The 20830-nt window shown below is 39.6% G+C and overlaps 1 protein-coding gene across 1 annotated transcript in view; it reads left to right on the top strand.

Moving 5' to 3' along the window:
• The first annotated feature begins 6281 nt into the window (after positions 1-6281).
• The window catches only part of ILRUN (inflammation and lipid regulator with UBA-like and NBR1-like domains), a 52668-nt gene continuing 38119 nt past the window's right edge, over positions 6282-20830 (top strand). Inside the window, exon 1 of the mRNA XM_063141453.1 lies at positions 6282-6536. Coding sequence (XP_062997523.1) covers positions 6379-6536 — 158 coding nt within the window. The 5' untranslated portion in view covers positions 6282-6378. The remainder of the gene's footprint in view (positions 6537-20830) is intronic.

Genomic DNA, 20830 nt, shown 5'->3' with positions numbered 1-20830 from the left:
CGCTTTGCGGTGGAAGTTGGAGATGAATCTTATTTCAATTTCAGTCTGGAAGTGCTAATCAGGAGAGCGATCATTATCATCACAACCAATGTATATGCATGGCGCTTTGCTAAATGCAGAAAGACAGGTTCCTTCTCCAAAGGGCTTATAGTGTACAGTCCCGAAGAAATTCTACTAATTGTGTATAATAAATAAATAAATTTAGGCATAGTTATAGTAGGCCGGTAGGGGTGGGTGGGAATTAAGAAATCGTGCCGAAAGGGTTCGTGTCTGTATTTTGGCTGATTTTTCTGTTTGCTTGTTTGTTTAGTTATTGGATCTTAAATCTATTTCCAAATAGTTCATTATGTAGACTAGGGTGACCATATGAAAAGGAGGACAGGGCTCCTGTATCTTTAACAGTAATATAGAAAAGGGAATTTCAGCAGGTGTGAATTGAAGAGGGTGAAATTCCCTCTTCATCACAACACTTAAAGCTGCAGAAGCCCTGCCCTCTTTTGTATCTGGCCACTCTACTATAGCTAGTGTAGCTTTAACTGTTGTGATGAAGAGAGAATTTCACCCTCTTCAATTGACAGTTGCTGAAATTCCCTTTTCTACATTACTGTTAAAGTTACAGGAGCCCTGTCCTCCTTTTCGTATGGTCACCCTAATGTAGACACACATTGCAAAACAACTTACAGAAACAACAAGGAATCAAATTATCTGTTATTTATGCCAGAAAGAGTTTGTTAGTCTTTAAAGTGCCACAAATCTTTTTGTTGTTTTGGCTACAACACAGGCTACCCTCTGGAAATTGTAACGATAAAACTGTCCATGTATTGCAACATGTCTTTTTAACTCAGAAAGTTATTAACATTAAAGTATTACATATCTTAATCTGAATGTCAGGAATTATAGTAGTGAGGGTAAGAACAATAGAAATTGCACATAATTCAAATTACTGAAACCATAATGTGAGTAGCTCTATTTATTTCACTGGCCACTCTATATATTCAGCAACATTACACAGCATACTTTCTGAAAGGTAATATTTCTGACTACAGGCGGAAAATCACATTTCCAAATCCCCTTGCTTGCAAAAATTCCCACTGCATGTACAGTCCAGAAAATTTCATCTATAGACTGAAGTGGTACAGTCCAGGGACACTACCACCATTTGATATTGCTGAATGTGTGCCTGCTAATACTAAAAATCTTTAAATGTAAGTCTTTTGCAATTGTAACAGGCACATCAGATGGCAAGTGTATGTGTGTGTTTGGGGAATGGGAGAGAGACAAGACACATGCTATTATTAAAAAATAGAATGGGTAGAATTACCCATCTATAATAAGAAAATAGGATGTCTGTCTGTTGGCATCATAGTTCTGGTACTGTGAAACCTAGACACCAGAAATTTGGCATGCAAACTAAGGGGATCCTAGGGATGTGCACCTTGGGGTTATTTTGTTTTTAAAATGCATTAATTTAAATGTGTCCATGTGTTTGAAGTCTGCAGTACCACCTCCGGGCACAAGGTGCCAGATTTCCCTAACCAGCACATAGCTTGGCAATCAATTCTGTTTGAAGCCAGGTGGAGGTGCTTTGAGGGACAGTCTTATACAGCTGCCCCTTCCCCCCCTGCTGTGAGGCAGTCCCCTTCACAGGAATGGAGTAGCTTCACATAGATGGGCTGGGCACAATGTGTCCAACTCTGACATCTGCATAACTTTATTTGAAGGCTTCGCTATTTCAACTAAAAGCCTATTCCAACCCATGTGAAGCTGCGTTCCATTCAATAGTAATACATAATAGAGAAATGTGACCAGCAGGTTTCCAGTTGTTATCTGTGGAAACACAAAAACCCACATGCATTTAGTGTAGCCTTTCTATCGCTGTCACTTGGAGCCCTATTTGTGATATTCTGGTTCATGCCAATAATGTTTAGAGAACCACATTATTAGACTTTAAATTACACCAATTTACATTAGTGTGACTAAGAAAATGTGATAGAATACAAACAAGAGTATGATGATGGAATTTGGAACACAATATTAAGAGCATAACTGTACATTATTAAAACAAATATGTATTCTAGCATTATGCATTACCCAAGGAACTCCAATTACTTCTTGACCTCACTGCTCATTATATGATCAATCTATAACAGTGGTTCCCAAACTTTTTCAGGTAACCACCCCCTTGTTTCCACAAACTCATGCCCAGTGCCCCCTACCCTACACTATAAAAATCACTATTCAGAATAGCGGTTTTCAACGACCCACTAAGGAAGATAATAACAATAAAATTCAAAACAGTAACAATTAATTGAATATTTATTCAAAATTCGAAGCACCTGCCGCAGGCTTGCCAAGGGAGGGAGGGAAAAGAGAGCGAATGCCTCTGTTTTGCAGCCGGCATGGCAGGGCACACCAAGCATGGTATGTCTCTTCATTAGTGTTTTTGGTGCTTTTGAAACATTTTAATTCACCTTTAAAAGGACTCTTCTTAAACGGTATTAATACATGTGTGGATTCTTCCCCTATATGGCTTGGGACCAAACTACCTTCTCTCATAAAAATGCCCCTGGGTTTTAAGAACTTCTGGAGAGGTGCTTCTTGGAAAAGACCACCTCAAGCGCCCCCCTGCTGCCCCTTTGCCTCTTAGCGCCCCCCTATGCAATCTCACTGCCCCCCTTGGGGACCACTGATTTATGACATACATAAAAGCATATTTCATGTAATATTTAACCTGACGATTAGATATATTTGTTTATTTCCACTGTTGCACTATTGTAGGTTTTTATCTTATGTGATATGTCCCTGCATTTTTTTAAATTGTTGTATATACACTTGAGCAACTGAAACTGACCTTTTGTTCTAGGATAGTCAACTTTCCTGACAGATCATCAGAAAACAAACAAACCATTAGCCAGACAGAAAAACTTTCTGATTCTTAGAATGTTCAATCCATTACTCACTGCCAGTGAGATCCCTTCTTTCTCCATTTTAGTATACCGCATTGGTCTGTTTTTCCTTTTAACAATGCCCGTTCCCCCCCCCCCTATTTGTGTTGTAACATTTACTATACAAATATTGAAAGTTGAAACATTCTGGTGTCAACATTGCATATCAAATGTTTAAAACCCAACATCTTTGTATTAAACACTGCAATATTCCAGTTTCCTATCTAGTTTATCCAGACACCAGTCTAATTATGGTGGGGTAGGTTGAAAGCTCCATGTCACATAGTGGATTTAAACACAATTTTGGACAAAATATGTACCCTTAGTCCTCAATCTTCCAGCAGTGGCAGTTGGAAAAGTACCTCCAAAAGTGGATGCAAGAATACACATTGTGCCCAACCTCCTGGAGCACTTGATGTATGGTGGCATCGTCTTGCCCCTCCCCACACTCCACATCTTCAGGTAGCAAACAGTTTAAGGCTAGATTTATTATTACTAACCCAGTTTCAGGTTTTCTTCCCATACAGCGGGGTGGTGGTGGGGGTGGTCTCCAAAGAGGCAGACTAGTACTACTGCCTTGGTTTTCAATTTGTCACTTTTTATGCAGGGCAACAGTGTATGACTGGCACCATCATTCTAAACATACGGAGCACAATCTGGAGAATTTTAGATATATTCAACAGCCCTACCATATAGCTCTGCACAGGTGTGACAGGACAAAAAAAGTGACATTTTGTTCTTTCCCTCGAAAGCCCCAATATTTTTTAATCCTGAAAACATTTATTTGTTAGCATTTGTTACTCAAGATTTCATAGAATCATAGAATAGCAGAGTTGGAAGGGGCCTACAAGGCCATCGAGTCCAACCCCCTGCTCAATGCAGGAATCCACCCTAAAGCATTCCCGACAGATGCTTGTCCAGCTGCCTCTTGAATGCTTCTAGTGTGGGAGAGCCCACAACCTCCCTAGGTAACTGATTCCATTGTCGCACTGCTCTAACAATCAGGAAGTTTTTCCTGATGTCCAGCTGGAATCTGGCTTCCTTTAACTTGAGTCCATTATTCCGTGTCCTGCACTCTGGGAGGATCGAGAAGAGATCCTGGCCCTCCTCTGTGTGACAACCTTTTAAGTATTTGAAGAGTGCTATCATCTCTCCCCTCAATCTTCTCTTCTCCAGGCTAAACATGCCCAGTTCCTTCAGTCTCTCTTCATAGGGCTTTGTTTCCAGACCCCTGATCATCCTGGTTGCCCTCCTCTGAACACGCTCCAGCTTGTCTGCGTCCTTCTTGAATTGTGGAGCCCAGAACTGGACGCAATACTCTAGATGAGGCCTAACCAGGGCCGAATAGAGAGGAACCAGTACCTCACGTGATTTGGAAGCTATACTTCTATTAATGCAGCCCAAAATAGCATTTGCCTTTCTTGCAGCCATATCGCACTGTTGGCTCATTTGTTAACTATTGGCACATTTGTTGGCATATTTGTTACAGCGTTTGTGTAGATAACCCACCCCACACTGAAAAATGTTTGACCCAGCCACTGAAGGGTATATGTTAAAATGCACCCATCCTTCTCATAATTAATAAGACATGTATATGTGATAGGGGAACCTAATTCATGAGATGCATAGGTATGTTTGGTATAATTCTAGTCAAATAGCAATATAATGAACACACATAATTAAAAATAATGCATCGACTTGTAATATTAAAATGTTTTAATTGGAATGAATTACTAATAGTGTAACTAGTTTTTATTGTTAGCCATATAACAATTTATCACTATGAGTCAGGTGAAATAATTTGCTGTAATTCTATGGCATAGGTTTTGTTTATTATCTGTCAACCTATTACTTATCCAGCACAATGAATTGTGCAGCAGGCATGCTGTATGTATTTAATATTTTTTATAAAAAATAAAGTCTTGGGACACCTTAAGAATTAACACATTTATTATGGCATAAAGCTGTTGTGGATTACAGTCCACTTCCTCAGATGTAGTCCACAAAAGCTTTACGCTATAATAAATTTGAAAGTCTTTAATGTCCCACAAGACTCTTCGTTGTTTTTGCTGCAACAGACTAACACAGCTATCCCTCTAGAAAATATTTTGTAGTTACATACTTCTGTATATTTACATATACTGCTTTTTATAAATACCAACAACCATCATGTGCAATGTATAATTCTATACATGTTTACTCAAAGGTAAATCCCATTGAGTTCAGCTGTCTAAGACTACAATCCTATACATATTTATTTTTTTATTACATTTCTATACCACCCAATAGCTGGAGCTCTCTGGGCGGTTCACAAAAATTAAAAACATTCAAAGTATAAAACAACAGTATAAAACCATAATATAAAATACAATATAAAAGCTCCCTTCCTTGGGAGTAATCCTATCAGTCTCAATGGGGCTTACTTCTGAGCAGAAGGGTTGCACAGTAAGTTGCTTTGGGTAACCAAACTATCGCAGTAAATGAATTTACAGAGATTCTGATCAAAACATTCCAGCTTATCTAGTTTTAACCACCAAGACTGCAACATTACATACACTTACTTGGGATAGAGAAACTCCACTGAACTCAGTGGGAGTTACTTTTGAGTAAATGTGCATAGTATTACACTTCACTACTGCATAACCATACCATATTACATATTTTAAGAACATAAGAGGAGCTATGCTGGATCAGCCCAAGGGTCCATCTAGTCCAGCATTGTGTTGACACAGTGGCCAACCAGCTGTTGATGGAAAACTTACATGCAGTAGTCAATAATAGCTTTCTCTTCCAGGAATTTTATATTTTATTTTAGCTTTCTATACCTAAGCTGAACACCAAGGACTTAGGAATCTCGCTTTAAATAAATAAATAAATAAATAAATGAACAACATTGGGCTTACTGATATTTTTAAGAGTATACAAAACAGTATGAATCACTGAAGAGTTAAGTTTCCTCCATGTTATAAAAAGCGAGACAAATAGAACTACAAATGTCACTTCTAATACATCAAAGGCATAATTCCATGCCTACTCCCTAGGAAGCAAGCTGGACTCAGTGGGACTTACTTCCGAGTAAACATGCACAGGATCAGGCTGTATAAGCTTAGTTGCTGAAATAAAAGCTACTCTCGCTCTACCTAAGTACAGCTCATTTGCATTCAGAAGAGGCCTCCTCCTCCTCCTCCTCCGTTTACTCAGCGCTGCCTTGGGAAGTTTGTGTTTTGGTTTTCTCTGCTATGACGCCACCACGTCTGTGAGGTCACGGTACGTGGTGGCGCTAGCGACGTCGGCGTGCCGTGCGTGCTACTCGTTCGCTCCCTCTGCTCCCCTCCCCCATGTAGCTCTGAGGAGGCGGTAGTGGCGGCTCACGGGCAGCCCAGGGCCTAGTGAAAGGGGCCGGGCTGGCGCGGGCAGAGGGGGTCCCGTCGCCATGGAGGGGATGGACGTGGACCTGGACGCCGAGCTGATGCAGAAGTTCAGCTGCCTGGGAACCACCGACAAGGACGTGCTCATTGGCGAGTTCCAGCGGCTTCTCGGCTTCCAGCTCAGCCCGGCCGGCTGCGCCTTCTTCCTGGACATGACGAACTGGTACTGCTCTACGGGGCTTGGGAGCGGGGTGGGGGAGCAGGAGGGGAAGGCGGAGTGCGGCCGGAGGCGGCGGGGGTGGGGGTGTCGGTGTTGTCCTGACTTGGCTGTGCCTTTCCGAAAGGGCTGGTCGTAGGCCTGGGGGGGGCTCACTTTGCCAGGCCCAATTTGCTTCCCCGAGCCCCTCCAGCCTACTGGGGAAGTTACCCCGTTAAAGGTGTCCGGTTAAGGGCTTGATCACGCACGCCCTGGCGTGACGGGAGTAGCTCTGCGTTTCTCTCGAAGGTGGATCAACTCCGTTCAATGTAAACAACCTCAGTGTGACGCTTCTTCACTTTGCTGAGCAAGTCATAAAAGTGCCGCCAAAACACAAGGAGCACAGTCCCCTTTCCTTATTCTGTAAAGGCGTTGGTGAGGGTTCCTTAGAATAGGATTCGTGGGTTCATATCCCCCGTCTTGCTGCTTATCCTGCTTCGTGACAGGTTCTGTCATGTTGTAGTTTTGTTTCTGTTGTCTTTGCATTCAGGCCCCGGAAAGAGTTCTTCGTACATTTTAAAATGCAAAGATGTCTGTTCAAGGCCAGAAGGGTCTTTGGCGAATGCATTTTATGGTCTCTGCATATGTATTTGCTGTTAATGTTATTTTTTTTCCATTTTAACTGGAAGACTATTACATATAAACTTTTTACTGGTTTATGGGCTGGGAATGTGAATTAATGGAGTTGTAAAAGTCTCTCTCTGTGTGTGTGTGTGTGTGTGTGTGTGTGTGTTGGGGGGGCAGGATATTGGCATGCTCTTTTCTTGGTATCCGCCAATGTGACTCTTAACATTTGATGTAAAAGAACTAGTGTGCACTTTTGGATTATGAGTTGAACGAATTACATCTGGACAGGTCACACTGTCAAAAGTTTGGAATCATAAAAATCTCAACTTTAATTACTTTCTGTTAAAGAGTTTCTAGTCTACAGGTTTGTAAACAAAGCCTTAAAAAAGCCAGGCTTCCATTATATGTGAAAATTTGGTGGTGGTGTGTCAGGGTATGTTTTTAGTAGCTGGTCTGTCTTAAATCTTGTCCTATTCCTTATGCCTCTCTAGCCTTATTGAATGTATTTCATGCATAGTGTTTCTAGATCTCTGTAACCATCAATTTTGTTTTACAAAAAAATCACAAATCTGCAAAATCAGGGAGGGTGAAAAGTACATTTCAGCTATGGTTCAAGTGTACTTGAAAACTCAGTCAAAATTAGTGAGGTGTACTTCTTGATAAATGCAATTAGAATTGGGTTGATAGAAAACTATTCTTGTGGTATGCAATGGTGTGTAATCTGTGTTTGGGTTTTTTTTGGTCAAATTTGTATTCCACCCTTTCCCTAAGGATCTTAGGTTGGTTTAAATTAAACTTCCGTTTTATCCTTAACAGCAGTACAAGGTAAATATGGTTAGGCTCAGACTTGAACCTAATTCTCCCAATGAATGAGATAAAATTGTGTCTGGAATGTGCCACGTGACTCACATAATTGCATGCTCCCCATGAAAAAAGAACTTGCACATTCAAAGCAAGAATGTCAGGGAGAAACTTAGGTGAAAAACTTTTACCCTGATATCTAGTTCACTACATGGAGGGATTTATTTTGGCACAGAGCAACATTGTCATGTGAGTCCCCACTTTCAGTCTGAAGTTGTGCATTCTAAGGAGGGGTTTACTATCTCGTCTGCCTTTTCTGATAACTATTGCCATGTTAAGTTGAATCTAAATATTTATAGCTATACGACATTGGGCCTGTTTAGACAACATGCTACGACATAGTTAGGCTGCTAACCGTTTTGCAGCAAATGGTTAGGGAGCGTGTTTAAATCATGGTTATATAGCCACCGTGGTTTGGAATGGTTCACATGACATGCTAAGTCATGGTTCACACAACATGCTAAGCCATAATGTTTTGCTCAAAATGCTAACCACCGTGGCTTAGTGTGTCATCTGAACATGCTCAAAGGTTCTCTTTAGAATTACACGTGGCTGAAAACTCATATAATTCATAAACATTTATAAGCAATTTGACATTGTTCCTGGATCCCTATTTACCTACGTGTGGCGGCAAATGTACATTTTTTCTGTTATTCAATATGATGCCTTTGAGAAACAATGTTGTATGGAAAACTGTTGCTTCATTTCAGTGTGTGTAAATTGTGGACCATGGATCCTGCAGTATGTGCACTTGTAACTTGTGGTTGCTACTATTTGGTTGAAGTGGCTGAAGATTTCTAGCAGAGTGTTCATGTGAAGGCCCTGGGGGGGTGGGAAAGGGCAAAATTTGTATGTGTGTATTTTTTTCAAGGGCCTTTTTAGGGATTTCTTCCCCCCCACCCCAATTGAACAGCTTTGGATTATGAAACATTTTCTTTAAGAATGATGCATAAAATATTGAAGAGAAGGTACATATATATTGTTACCCAGCCTTTATTCCCAACCCCAATGATTTCTAAGAGTAATGTAATAAGAAGACTAATAAAAAGACTAAGATACATAAAATTTCTGGAAACTTATTTATTTGATTTGTACCCCATCTTTCTACCAAGAAAAATGGCACTCAAGAAATAAAGTCACCAGGGGAATTTTTTTTAAACCCTCTTTGTAAGATTCCCAGCATAGTTACTTCTTTCATACCTTATTAAAATTATTGATCTAATGTATTTTTTACCAGTAGACATTTAGGGATGCTCCAAGTCATGCTCAGTTTCCTAATATGTGAGTGGAGGTCCCTGATATTATAATATAGAAGAAAATGTGCATTCTTGACAATTTGGGTTTTGTTCTATTGAGTCCTCTGATTGTGGGCTTGTTCTGGCTTGATGCTGTAGCAGTCAGTTAATGTAGTTCTAATCTAAAATCCACATGTGAAAGTTATCCTGCCACCAGATCGACGGAACACATGTGGATTATCCCATCTGTTTCTTTTTTAAAAAATAACGAGGCTTGGGTCTATAGAACACAGTTCCACAGTTTTTAATAAAGTTAATTAGACCTCAGCACCAGAGAATGCTGCCTCAGCTATAAAACCTTTTAATTGCTGCAACTAGAATAAACTCTGACTACCTAAAAGAAACTCAGTAGCTGGGTTCTTATGGCATAGGCATGGGGTTAACACCACTACTTGAGTCAACTTTTCAAAATGAACAAAAATAAGATGTTTTTAACGGAAATTATTTGCAAAAGTGGAGAAAAATTCACTCTTGAAAGAAAAAGTTGAGATTGCTTAAAGGCTATTAAATTAAATGTGATTGCTTACAATTCCTAAGCGGACTCTTTCCCAGTTAAATAACATTTTAATACCTTTTCCTTCAGACTAGATTTCCCTAAATTCCACCCCAAAACTAGGAACAGGGTTAGGAAGTTCCCTAAGTATCTTTACAAATAGGTACAGATGCTTTATATCAGTCTTCTTCTGCCTCCAGTTCTTTTTGCTGCTTCTAACTTCTAGGATGATTCAGTTTTTTTAGGGACTACTTGCTGAAGTTCCCTCTGGTTAGTCATAAAATAGGAACCAAAATAAATTATGCATAACCCGAGTTATACATAATTTATATTTATTTATTTATTTATTTATTACATTTCTATACTGCCCAATAGCCGGAGCTCTCTGGGCGGTTCACAAAAACTCTGTATTCCTAGAGCAGCCTTCCCCAACCTGATGCCCTCCAGATATTTTGGATTACAATACCCAGCATTCCTGACCATTGATCATACTGCTTGGTGCTGATGTGAGCTGAAGTCCAAAACACCTGGAGGATGCCAGGTTGGGAAAACAGCCCTAAAGCAACAAAGTAACTTTATGACTGTAAAGTATGCTAAAAAAAAAAAGAAAAGAAAAAAGGATTGGTTATTTTTCAGTTTCCCCAAAATTTGTTTTCTCCCCACAGCTACAAAATTTACTGCAATTTTATATTTATTTATTTATTTATTACACTTATATACCGCCCCCATAGCCAGAGCTCTCTGGGAGGTTTACAGAAATTCTAAAATTGAGATAAAAACAAGTATACAAAATTTAAAAATTTAAAACACAGAACATACACACATAAAACATTAAAAACCATTAAGAAAATAAACATGTGGGTTATTAAGATGTGCTATCTCTAGATAGGATAATGTAATATATATAAATGAGGCCTTATTAATAATTCTGCTTGCATTACTATTCCAAATAAGTGAAGGGCATTTGGGGAGGTAGAATTGGTCTCCCCGGACATTTATTTTTTTATGTAGGAATTCAGGGTAGCATAGGTGGATCTTCCGGCTGCCATTTTACCCTTCAATTCCTATTCACACTTAATTCCCCTGCCACACATTCATAATGATGTGTTTGAACAGCTCCACGAAGGAAATAACCATTTTGCATACTATATATTTTGAAAAATTCAGTCCTAGTGTTTCAGAGAAAAACACTATAATGAATCACCAGCAGCAGCAGGAATCCTAGTAGTATTCAGGAGGTCCTCCTACTGTTACTTTCCTTGGCCTCTATCCGCTCAAGATTATGCACAGGTCCTTCGACTGCTGGTTGAATTCCCAGTTTGGGATAGGTTCAGCTGTAGACCACAGGATGGCCAAAACTTCCAGTTCAAGGATCTCAGGTAGCAGTCTTGGAAAAGAGCCCCTACTTGAGATATTGGAGAGCTGCATCCATTCTAGTGGGTTAAACTGACAACTTTTCTTATTCAAGACCCACAGGACATGTGCCAGAATAGATCAAAAGCTTCCAGTTTTGATTTTCAAGTAATGTGCTCCCTGTTATTTCCAAACTTGGGGAACTCTGGGTAGTTTAAACTCTGGTTAGGGAACAAACTAAGATAATCTATGGTTTGATCCTGCCTCGTTTGTGCTATCCAGAGTTTAAAGTAACAAGGTGTTCCCTGAGTTTGGATGTAAGGAAGAAATGTAATTAGTTTATATTTGAGAATGGAATTTTCATATTATTATTATTATTATTATTATTATTATTATTATTATTTATTTATTTATATAGCACCATCAATGTACATGGTGCTGTACAGAGTAAAACAATAAATAACAAGACCCTGCCACATAGGCTTACATTCTAATCTTCCTTGTTTGGCATGCAAAAAGGGAGGAAAAGAAGTGTGGAGTTTATAAGGCAGAGTCTTGCCACAGCTCATGATTTAGTATTGTGTTCATATAGTTCTGCCTTTACAATATCCACCTTGCCACAATGTTCCCATCTTCCACTTCCCTGGCCACGTTCCTATCTTTTTCCCCTTTGTCCTTTTGGCTGCTTACAATAATGCAGGCAGCATCCCTGCCCAAATGACATATCATGCCAACTATTGCAGAGTAGACCACGTGGAGTGATCAGTTGGGGAGATATTGAATTCCGGATCTAGTGACACTTGAAGTGAAGTACCCAGTGTTGAGGGGGACATTTCTCAATGTAAACTTATGTAAGATAATGTACTTGAATTGGAGAGGGGTCTTACATTCAGAACTATTTAAGACCAAAGATGCAGATGAGGTATTTAGGTTCTTTATGGAGCCATGTATGGAGCTATGTTAGTGTATGTTGTGATACTATCACACAAAACATTTCGTTGTTCATGGAGAAAGGTGCATTAGACCTAGTGATTTGCAGCTGGAATGTGCAGTACATTATAAATGAATGCTCATAGGATTTGTGTGTGTGTGAGAGAGAGAGAATAAATGAATGAATGCCATCTTTTCCATTCCTCAACTGTCAGATCTTCCTTCTCAGTCACCTTGATCTGCTTCTGGAGCTTTGTCGTTGCATTTGAACCAGGCCATCTTGTTTAGTGGCATGGGAGTTGCTGCAGCTTCCTGCCACACCATCCTCACTAATATGAGAAGTTCATGCCAAAGCTCTTTGCCACACCAATACCTCTCCTCCAAAGGACTGAGACTCTGCTTAGATGGAAAAATGCTGCAGTGTGGATTTGTTCCATGGGAAGGACTCATACTATAGCTGCTCCTGACACCATTGCTGCTACACTTCTCAATGGTGGAAAATTACTGTGGCAAGGAACTATGACGAGGACTTGTTATATGCATGCCACTGAATGTAGCAGTGAAAGAGACCTACTCTTATGCTGACCCAGCTTAGCCATTTGCTGTACTAGGACAATACAGTAATTGGTGAGGTTCACACAACACAACAACCCATACTCAAGGTTGAGTGTGGGTTGTCGTTGAACCATTTTTGTGTGTGTTGAATTATAGCTGTGTTGTGTGAACCCAGCTGTGCTAACAAACCATGGTTTGTTAAACCATGAACAACCCATGAAGAGAACTCATGGTTATTTGTTGGGTTGTGAACTGTGAATGGTTGTGGTTAACAAACCATGGCTTGTTAACACATCTGGGTTTATACAGCACAACAACCCACATTTCAATAACAAATGTTTCAGTGATAACTCATACTCATACTTGAGTATGGGTTGTCATGTTGTGTGACCCCAGTCATTATGTACCTACAAAGGGCCTCCATTGCAATCCTATACTGTTCACAGTCTCCATAATATAATAGGATTTTGCTCAGATAATTTTACTATTTATTTATTGCCTGTTTAAAAAACCTCCCAATAGCCATGGGTCTCTGGGCAGTTCACAATTACCGTATTTCTTCGATTGTAAGACGCCATTGATTCTAAGGCGCACACTAATTTCAGTACCACCAACAGAAAAAAAAAAGTTATGATTCTAAGAAAAAATAAATTTCTTAGAATATCTTAGAAATTTCTTAGAAATTTCTTAGAAATTTCTTAGGAAGAGCTGGGTTTTGGTGCCACTGGGCTGGGAAGGGCTTAGGGGTAAGCAAAAAACCAGGCACTTACCCTCCCAGCTCCTCTTCGCTCGCATGGCTCGCGGCTGCTGCAGGAGCTTCCTCTTTTGGAGGCCTACCTGTATGAGGAGGAGAGAGACAACTGGAGCTGCCATGTGAGAGCAGCTTTGGCGGAGCAGCACTTCTTTGGCCTCTGGCCACAGGTTTTTCGGGTCACTTTGGCCCAGCATCCGCTGCCCTCCAGCAAACCAGGGGGCGGGGACTACTTCCAGGATCCACTTGGGATGCGCGCTTCCCGGCCACCAGAGCCGGGTGGGTACAACCCAGCTGGGCGTCTTCCCAGGGCGGTGGTTGGGGGGGCACCTGGTGCTTGGGGGGGGGGTGAGCCTCCTGACTTTTGGAGCCACGTGTCTTCCGGGCGCGGCTGACGAGGGCCACCCAATCAGGCTGCAAAGCGTTCTCAAAAAAATCCCAATCACTTGCAAAGAGATCTCAAAAAACCCTGCTTGCTCAGCTTTCTAAAAGCGAAGAAGCCAGAGAGAGAAAGTTGGAATGGATGTTTCAGACACTTTTTTAATAGGATAGTCTTTTTGTATCTACCATATTGCTTTGATTCTAAGACGCCATTGATTCTAAGACGCACTCCATTTTTAGAGATGTTTATTTGGGTGGGAAAGTGTGTCTTAGAAACGAAGATATATGGTAAAACCATAAAATACAACAAATCAAAAATAATATGAAGCTTTAAAAGTTTAAAAATAGCAGGTAAAACCAGAATAAACCCAGCAGAAGTTACAGCCCAGGGAAAACTTGTGTGAAAAGATGTGTTTCCAGGGGGATTTAAAGGATGTTACATTTTCTGCATCCCGAACTGCATGAGGGAGGGTTTTCCAGATGGTGGGTGCTTCTTCAGAGAAGGTGTGCTGTGGTGTGCTTTGTTTTTGTGGGGAGATTACATAATTCCACATGTTCTCAAAATGCATGAAATTATACCTTGAAGTAGTAAGAAAGTTTGTGGACAAGAATATATGTACATAGGAGCTGTATTTCTGTTACCACCAGACAAAAATGTCGTTCTTGACTGATATTGACTCAGTTTGCATGTAACAATGGCAAATATGGGTTAATTAATAAATTACCCACGATTTGCTGCGTGCTGTACGCAAGCTATTGCCGCTTTGTATAATCAACCTCTGACTGGCCAGATCATGTTGTTCCATAATGTGCGAACCCAGACACTATGGCATATTTGTGGTTAAACTACCCAAAGTTAATCTTCAATTAGTTCTTAAATTAACTTTGGGTTGTTTAACCCATAGTGTCTGGGTTTGCACATCATGCAAAACCTCTAATCAGGTCAATCAGAAGTTGATTATGTAAAGCAGCATGCCTTGCCACCTGGCAATTTGTCATGATTTGCTGCTGTTACATGTGAAGAGACCCATTGAAAACTATGTGGGGTTTTAAGAAAAACTGAACCTGGGCGTTAGAATTTTCTTTCATTTTGAGATTAGATGTTTGGGTGGTATGGTTAAAAGACATTTTACTGCCAGTCTGAGAAGGTATGCCATTCACTAAATATTATGCATTCCATTCTCTTCTCAACCAGATGTTTCACAATGTGAAAGTCTGCTGAATTTGAAAATGTATCTAGCACCTTAAATTTATGTATTGGCATTAGTGAGCTGTCTTGGACCAATTTATGGTTTAGTGTTTTGCAGTGCCTTAAATGTTACGTTTGAACATGTCTGAACATGTCCTAGTTCTTTACTAGTTTGGAATTGCCACCTGTCAGATTTTAAACTGGCTTAACTGGGGGTTTCACCTCCTTTGTAAAATGATATTTGTTTCGTTTTAGTGCATTTTCAGGAGCTAGTCATTGGGCAATTTGAGATTTGCATTTATTTACATGGATTAAATGTATATATGTAAATGAGTGATTTTTTAAAATCTTTTGGAGACAGAGCAATCCTACAGCAAAGCTTATTGGAACTATTTAAAGACACTGGATTGCAGCAATTATGGAAAAATGGGATATGTTCATTTTTTTGCCCCATGCATATTGCTTCATTTACTAGGTGTAGTTGAAAGTGTGTGTATGTACTGCATTATCAGAAAACTTATTCTGTATCAAGAGAGGGTTCTGTATCTTTCAATAACCTTCCTCATTTCTGTATGTAAAACTTTAATTCTTTCCTACATAAGGGAAGATGGAATTGTCTCTATTTCCGCTAGGTTACTGAATACAGGCTTCTAAAGGGATATTTTTTTAATTTAGAAGGGCTTCTTTGAATCTAGTTTTATTTAGTATTTTTCAGTGTAACTCAAATCATGAATATATGTTTCATATGTTTTGTCTTGCATAACTTCCCCCATTTCCCCTTGGAAAGCATTGCATTTTGTGTGGGGCTTTTAAAGAGAAAGAATTCCGTAATCATTTAGTTTAGGGATCTCTCAGCTGTTTATGGTTCTGTGCAGATAGAAAACTTGCAGAACAACCCAATGTGCCAATTCAAAAGTAAGGCCCATTGAGTTCAATTGGTCTTACTCCTGGGTAAGTGTGTCAGGCTGGTAGCCTTAATCAGAGTGTGTGTGTGTGTGTGTGTGTGTGTGTGTGTGTGTTTAATTTTGTTTTGTTTTGCTTGATCTTTGTTAAGACCTGTGCATACCTAAACCATGGCTACAAATTGGTTACAAACCAGGTTGTGAAACTTTGGTTTGAAGTTGGATCTCAAGCTATGGCTTGTATTAACCTTACTTGCACAAAACAAATGTAGATATGATGCTCAACTGTGGAAAGTGCTAGCCATGGTAACTTGCCTTAAGCATTGTGAAGTTTCTAAACATATAGGGCCGGTTCCAAAGGATGCATGAATAGAAAGAAGGCTGCTTACATAAAGACATTTCTGTCCCCTCTCCCCCACCCCCACCCCCGCAAAGCCTTTCTGCATTGGAGGACTGTAATGGTAGGAGAGAAACCCCCTCAAATAGAAGAGAGGCACCTTCTATGAAACTTACTTTGAGCAATTCCCCTCTCCCACTGCAGCCTCACATTACATGCTTTTCCGGAGGGTCTCCTCTAACTTGGGAGGGTTTTGCGGGCCCACAGAGAGCTGAGGGGGGTGGGGGTAGAGAGGATGGAAAGGTAATTGAATTAATGTTTTTCTGCTTTACAACTTTTGGATTCAACTTGGTATGGGTTTAGCTTATCAAAGTTAGCTCTGTGTCCAGAGCAGGGTTGGGGAATGTGTGACCTTCTAGATGTTGTTTGGCTTCAACTCCCATCAGCCTAGGCAACATAGCCAATGGTGAGGGATGATGGGAGTTGCAATCCAACAATATCTGGGGAACCAGACATTCCCCATCCTTCATCCAGAGGGGTGTGTATAGGAAGACTTTGGCAAGAGCCTGTTTATTGTAATGCAAGTGGGAATGTTTGAGAGGTGGGGAAACTGCCTTAGCCACAGTTAGTACTGGTTGATTTACCTAACACCCATTCTCAATGAAACCAAGATTTCACAGTAAATGAAGTAAGTTCTCATGAGGCTTTTATCCATAAAATGCAAGCGTCCCCACATGTGTGTTGTGCTGTTTTTAAGTTGCTCCTTAATTTGTTTAGTTAATACATTATTTGAGGCACCTTAGTGAAACTCCTGAATCTCAAAAGGATTGAATGTATGAAGATGGGGATGGGGGGAACAAATTCCATCCAGGTGTATACAAACTTGGTGCTAGCAGGATAGGAATCTGAAATATTTGTCCAAACTTAAAGATGGCAAAAATTGGAAAAAGGATTTGATGAGGCAAATAAAGTGTTTTGCATGATAACAGAAAAGTTTATTTAAACCAATTGTGTGAAAGAACATCCAGGAATAACTGATGGAACTAACAGAGCCCTTGTATTATTCATGTTGGCTAATAAAACTCTGCCCTGCAATCCTTCTGAAGATGGCTGATCATAATCTCATCATAATTTTAATGTTGTCCAAACGTGGTTGTTGTTGCTATATTGTTGGTTGCTTTTTACCCAGGAATGGCTGAGTAAGTACCCACTCTAGCCTGGCTAAATGAGGTTACTCTAGAGAAATAGATAAATTTGTTTTACTATTAAAAAATTGTGCTAAAATATTCTTCATGAATATTTTAGCACAACTGGTTCAGTTTGTTTTATTTAAAACATTCCTATTACACTCTACCATTTCCAGGAGCAAAACACACTATCCAGGTCCCAAGTCATTTAGGCCTTTTTAAGTAAGCATTAATATTATGAATTGTACTTGGAAAATGACTGGAGGCCAGTGGAGCTCTTTGAGTATTGGTGTGATGTGTTCTACTGCCCAGTCCCAGTTAGCTGAAAACAGTCGCTAGGCTACTAAGTGCAATTTCCAGGCAGTCTTCAAAGAGAGCTCCGTGTACAACACATTAGAGTAGTGTAACATTGAGGTTACCAGAGTTGCATAATGCAGTAGCCCAGCTCTCTCTATCTCGGAGTTGCTACAGGCAGCTGCCATAACAGCCTTTGCTGGTAAAAGGTGCTTTTTGCTACTGAGGCCACTTCAGCCTTCAGTTACAGAGCTTGATCAATGAGCATCCCCAGACAGTGAACTTCATCCATTAGTGGTAGTATATAGCCCCTTCCAGAAAAAGAGCATTACCTCCCTAGATAGATGAATTGCCACCCATAATACCCATGATGTTGTGTTGGGATTGAATTTCAGTTTTTGGCCTTCTTCCAGTCCATTACAGCCTCCTGGCAACTATTCAGTATGTCAACTGCTGCCTTACTTGTATCTGATGTAAAACAGACATGGTGGCGTGTCATCTTTATATTGATGACACCCATCACAAGGTAGGAATAGAATCCCAAAACTTCTGGGCCACCCAAGCTATCCAGAAGGATACTGTGATCAATGGTATTGAATGCCACTGAGAGATCTAGGAAAATTAACAAAGTTGTACTCCTTTCCTCTCCTGGCACAGGTCATCCTTTAGGGCAACCAAGACAGTTTCTGGGCCAACATCAGTCCGGAAGCCAGATTAAAGTGGATCTAGATAATCAGTTTCATTCAAGGGCATATGGAGTTGCAGAGCAATCACCTGTTTGAGTACCTTGTAACCTGGTGATAGTTATTACAGTCCTCTTCTGGGTATAAGAAGGGTTTTTTGAGGTGTGGCTTTTTGGTTGTATTTATATTTTTTTGTTATTTAGTAAACTTAGAACAAATTTTACATTAGGAACAAAATTAGATGAGGCTAGGCCAGGTTGCGGCCAATAAAATTTTATGTTTAGTTGTTGCTTTAGTCACAAAAAGCCCTCCCCATCCATCAGCCAATGAAAGGAAAAACTTGTATGTTCTAACTTTATTGTCTTCCTAGAGTTTAAGGAAATGTGATGAGATGTTTGAAGTGTTTTGTACATGTGAGAGCATTTGTGACTAATGTAATATGTTAATATGTGACTAATGTAACAATGTGACTGTCGTAATTCCTTCTATGTTAATTTAATATTCCATTCAGATGAAAGATATTGATATAATTATATGTTAACTTATTTATTAATTGGATAGTTTTTCAGGTTGATTATCAGTGTGGTTTAGAAGGGTGTAGAATCCGGGATATTTCTCTTCTAGAGCCAACCTACTTTCTTGAAGCACTTAGATGGTTCTACCAGCTTCAGCTCAACTGTATCAAGAATAAAAGCCCTTGAAGCTTCTCTTCCTTTCTGTCTCTACCTAACTGGGCAGGAAAATCTTGCCTTTGGAAACACTCTGAAAGACCCTGGAAAAGGTTGAAGCAAGTCTTTACACCACAACATATAAATACACTTTCCAAGTTCACAATTTGTTTGCACATAACTGAGAACAGGGGAAAAGAAAAGAAAAAGATCTTGTCAAGTTTATTTTTAGAAACAAATTCAATGAAAGGCATACAATCAGCATGATGTCAATATGGGATAATTTAGTGTATGCTGTTATCGAAATACAGGAGATGAAGCCGCTATGGAGAATGTAATTATCCTACAAGAAAAAAGAGCAGAAACAGCCACTAAATTTCTGGTGTCACTTGACTACTTCATTTTTGATGAGCTCAAGACAGGGAAACTGGAAATAATGCTGTCGGTCAGGTGCTACGACATGATATTCAGATAAAGAAAATATGCTTTCTGGCAAAATGAACCACCCAAACCTTTGTCCTCATTACAAATGACAATAAATGTGGGTTTGAAAAGAAAATCATTAGGGTGTTGCCAAAGCCATGTGTGAATTCCCATGGGCATTGCACATTCCCAGATGAACTTGATATTGAACTGCAATATGTGTATACATAGTAAAGTATCATATGCACAAAGAGACTTGCTTATATTTGTGTGTCCTGCAGTGGGTATTCACATGTTATGTTGCTTACATTACATTAGTCACAAGTCATTAACAAAATTTCTACAGTTTCAAATGAATATTACCTTAAGTTTGAAACCCATGAAACATTACTTATTCATGTATATTGATACAGGAGGAAACACATTTTTGTATTTGTAATTGCCCTAGCTATAGCTAAGTTCTTGAGACTGCAAAAATGTTGTGATAGCTGCATCTTTTAAAATGGAATAAAAAGAAAGCATTTAAACTACCTGTGGGATATGTGTCTATATTTTGGTAGGCAAATTCAATTTAATTCACACACAAAAAGTTTGATTTACATTGGAGTTTTTTAAAAAAATATCAGCCAAAATACAAAATGTTATGTAACTAAGCCTTACATGTGTTATATTAATCACTGCAGAAATATCCAGCAAATTTTGTGTGGAAATCACTGCTTTCTGCAGTGTTCGTTTATGGTCTCTGCCCCAAAGCTCGTATGCTGGATGCAGCTATTGAGATCTGTCCTATGGGACAGCATCCTGGGTGTGTATGTGTATGGAGAGGTATGGTATGACATTTAATCACTGCATGCATCCTGTTCTCATTTTTGCATGGTTTGCCATCCTTTTTCCTATTAGCCATGAATATACACTTGAAGTAGAAGTGAGAACCAGTATTCCACTTGTGTTGTCTATTCAGCATGTTCATATATGCACACAATCATTAAGAAAACATAATTCAGATCAGTTACCATTTTAACAGGAGAAAACATATGTATTTCAGTGCTCTTGTAGACTGTGTACAATATTATTGTGTTGTCTCTGCTTCTGTTTGAGAGTCAGTAGAGCCACTAAAGTAGGGAAAAATTCTTTATTTTACAGCATGTGTTCTGTAATAAGCTGAATGGCTAGGCTTTCTATTGGCTTGTGTTCATTTCACCTTCACACTAGATTTAGGGTGAAACATGGAAACACAATGGAAACTAAGAATGGTTCCTTATTTAAACTGTATATTGTGCTGTGAGGTGTGTTTGTCAAGAAGAATTGAACTGAACCATCTAGTTACTATGAACCTGCCTGTGTTTGGGAAATTGAAGTGCATGCTAGATGGGAGATACTCCAAAGCTACAC

This window comes from Elgaria multicarinata, chromosome 1, assembly GCF_023053635.1.
Source record: "Elgaria multicarinata webbii isolate HBS135686 ecotype San Diego chromosome 1, rElgMul1.1.pri, whole genome shotgun sequence".
Classification (NCBI taxonomy): domain Eukaryota; kingdom Metazoa; phylum Chordata; class Lepidosauria; order Squamata; family Anguidae; genus Elgaria; species Elgaria multicarinata.
This window is presented reverse-complemented; position numbering and strand designations above follow the sequence as displayed.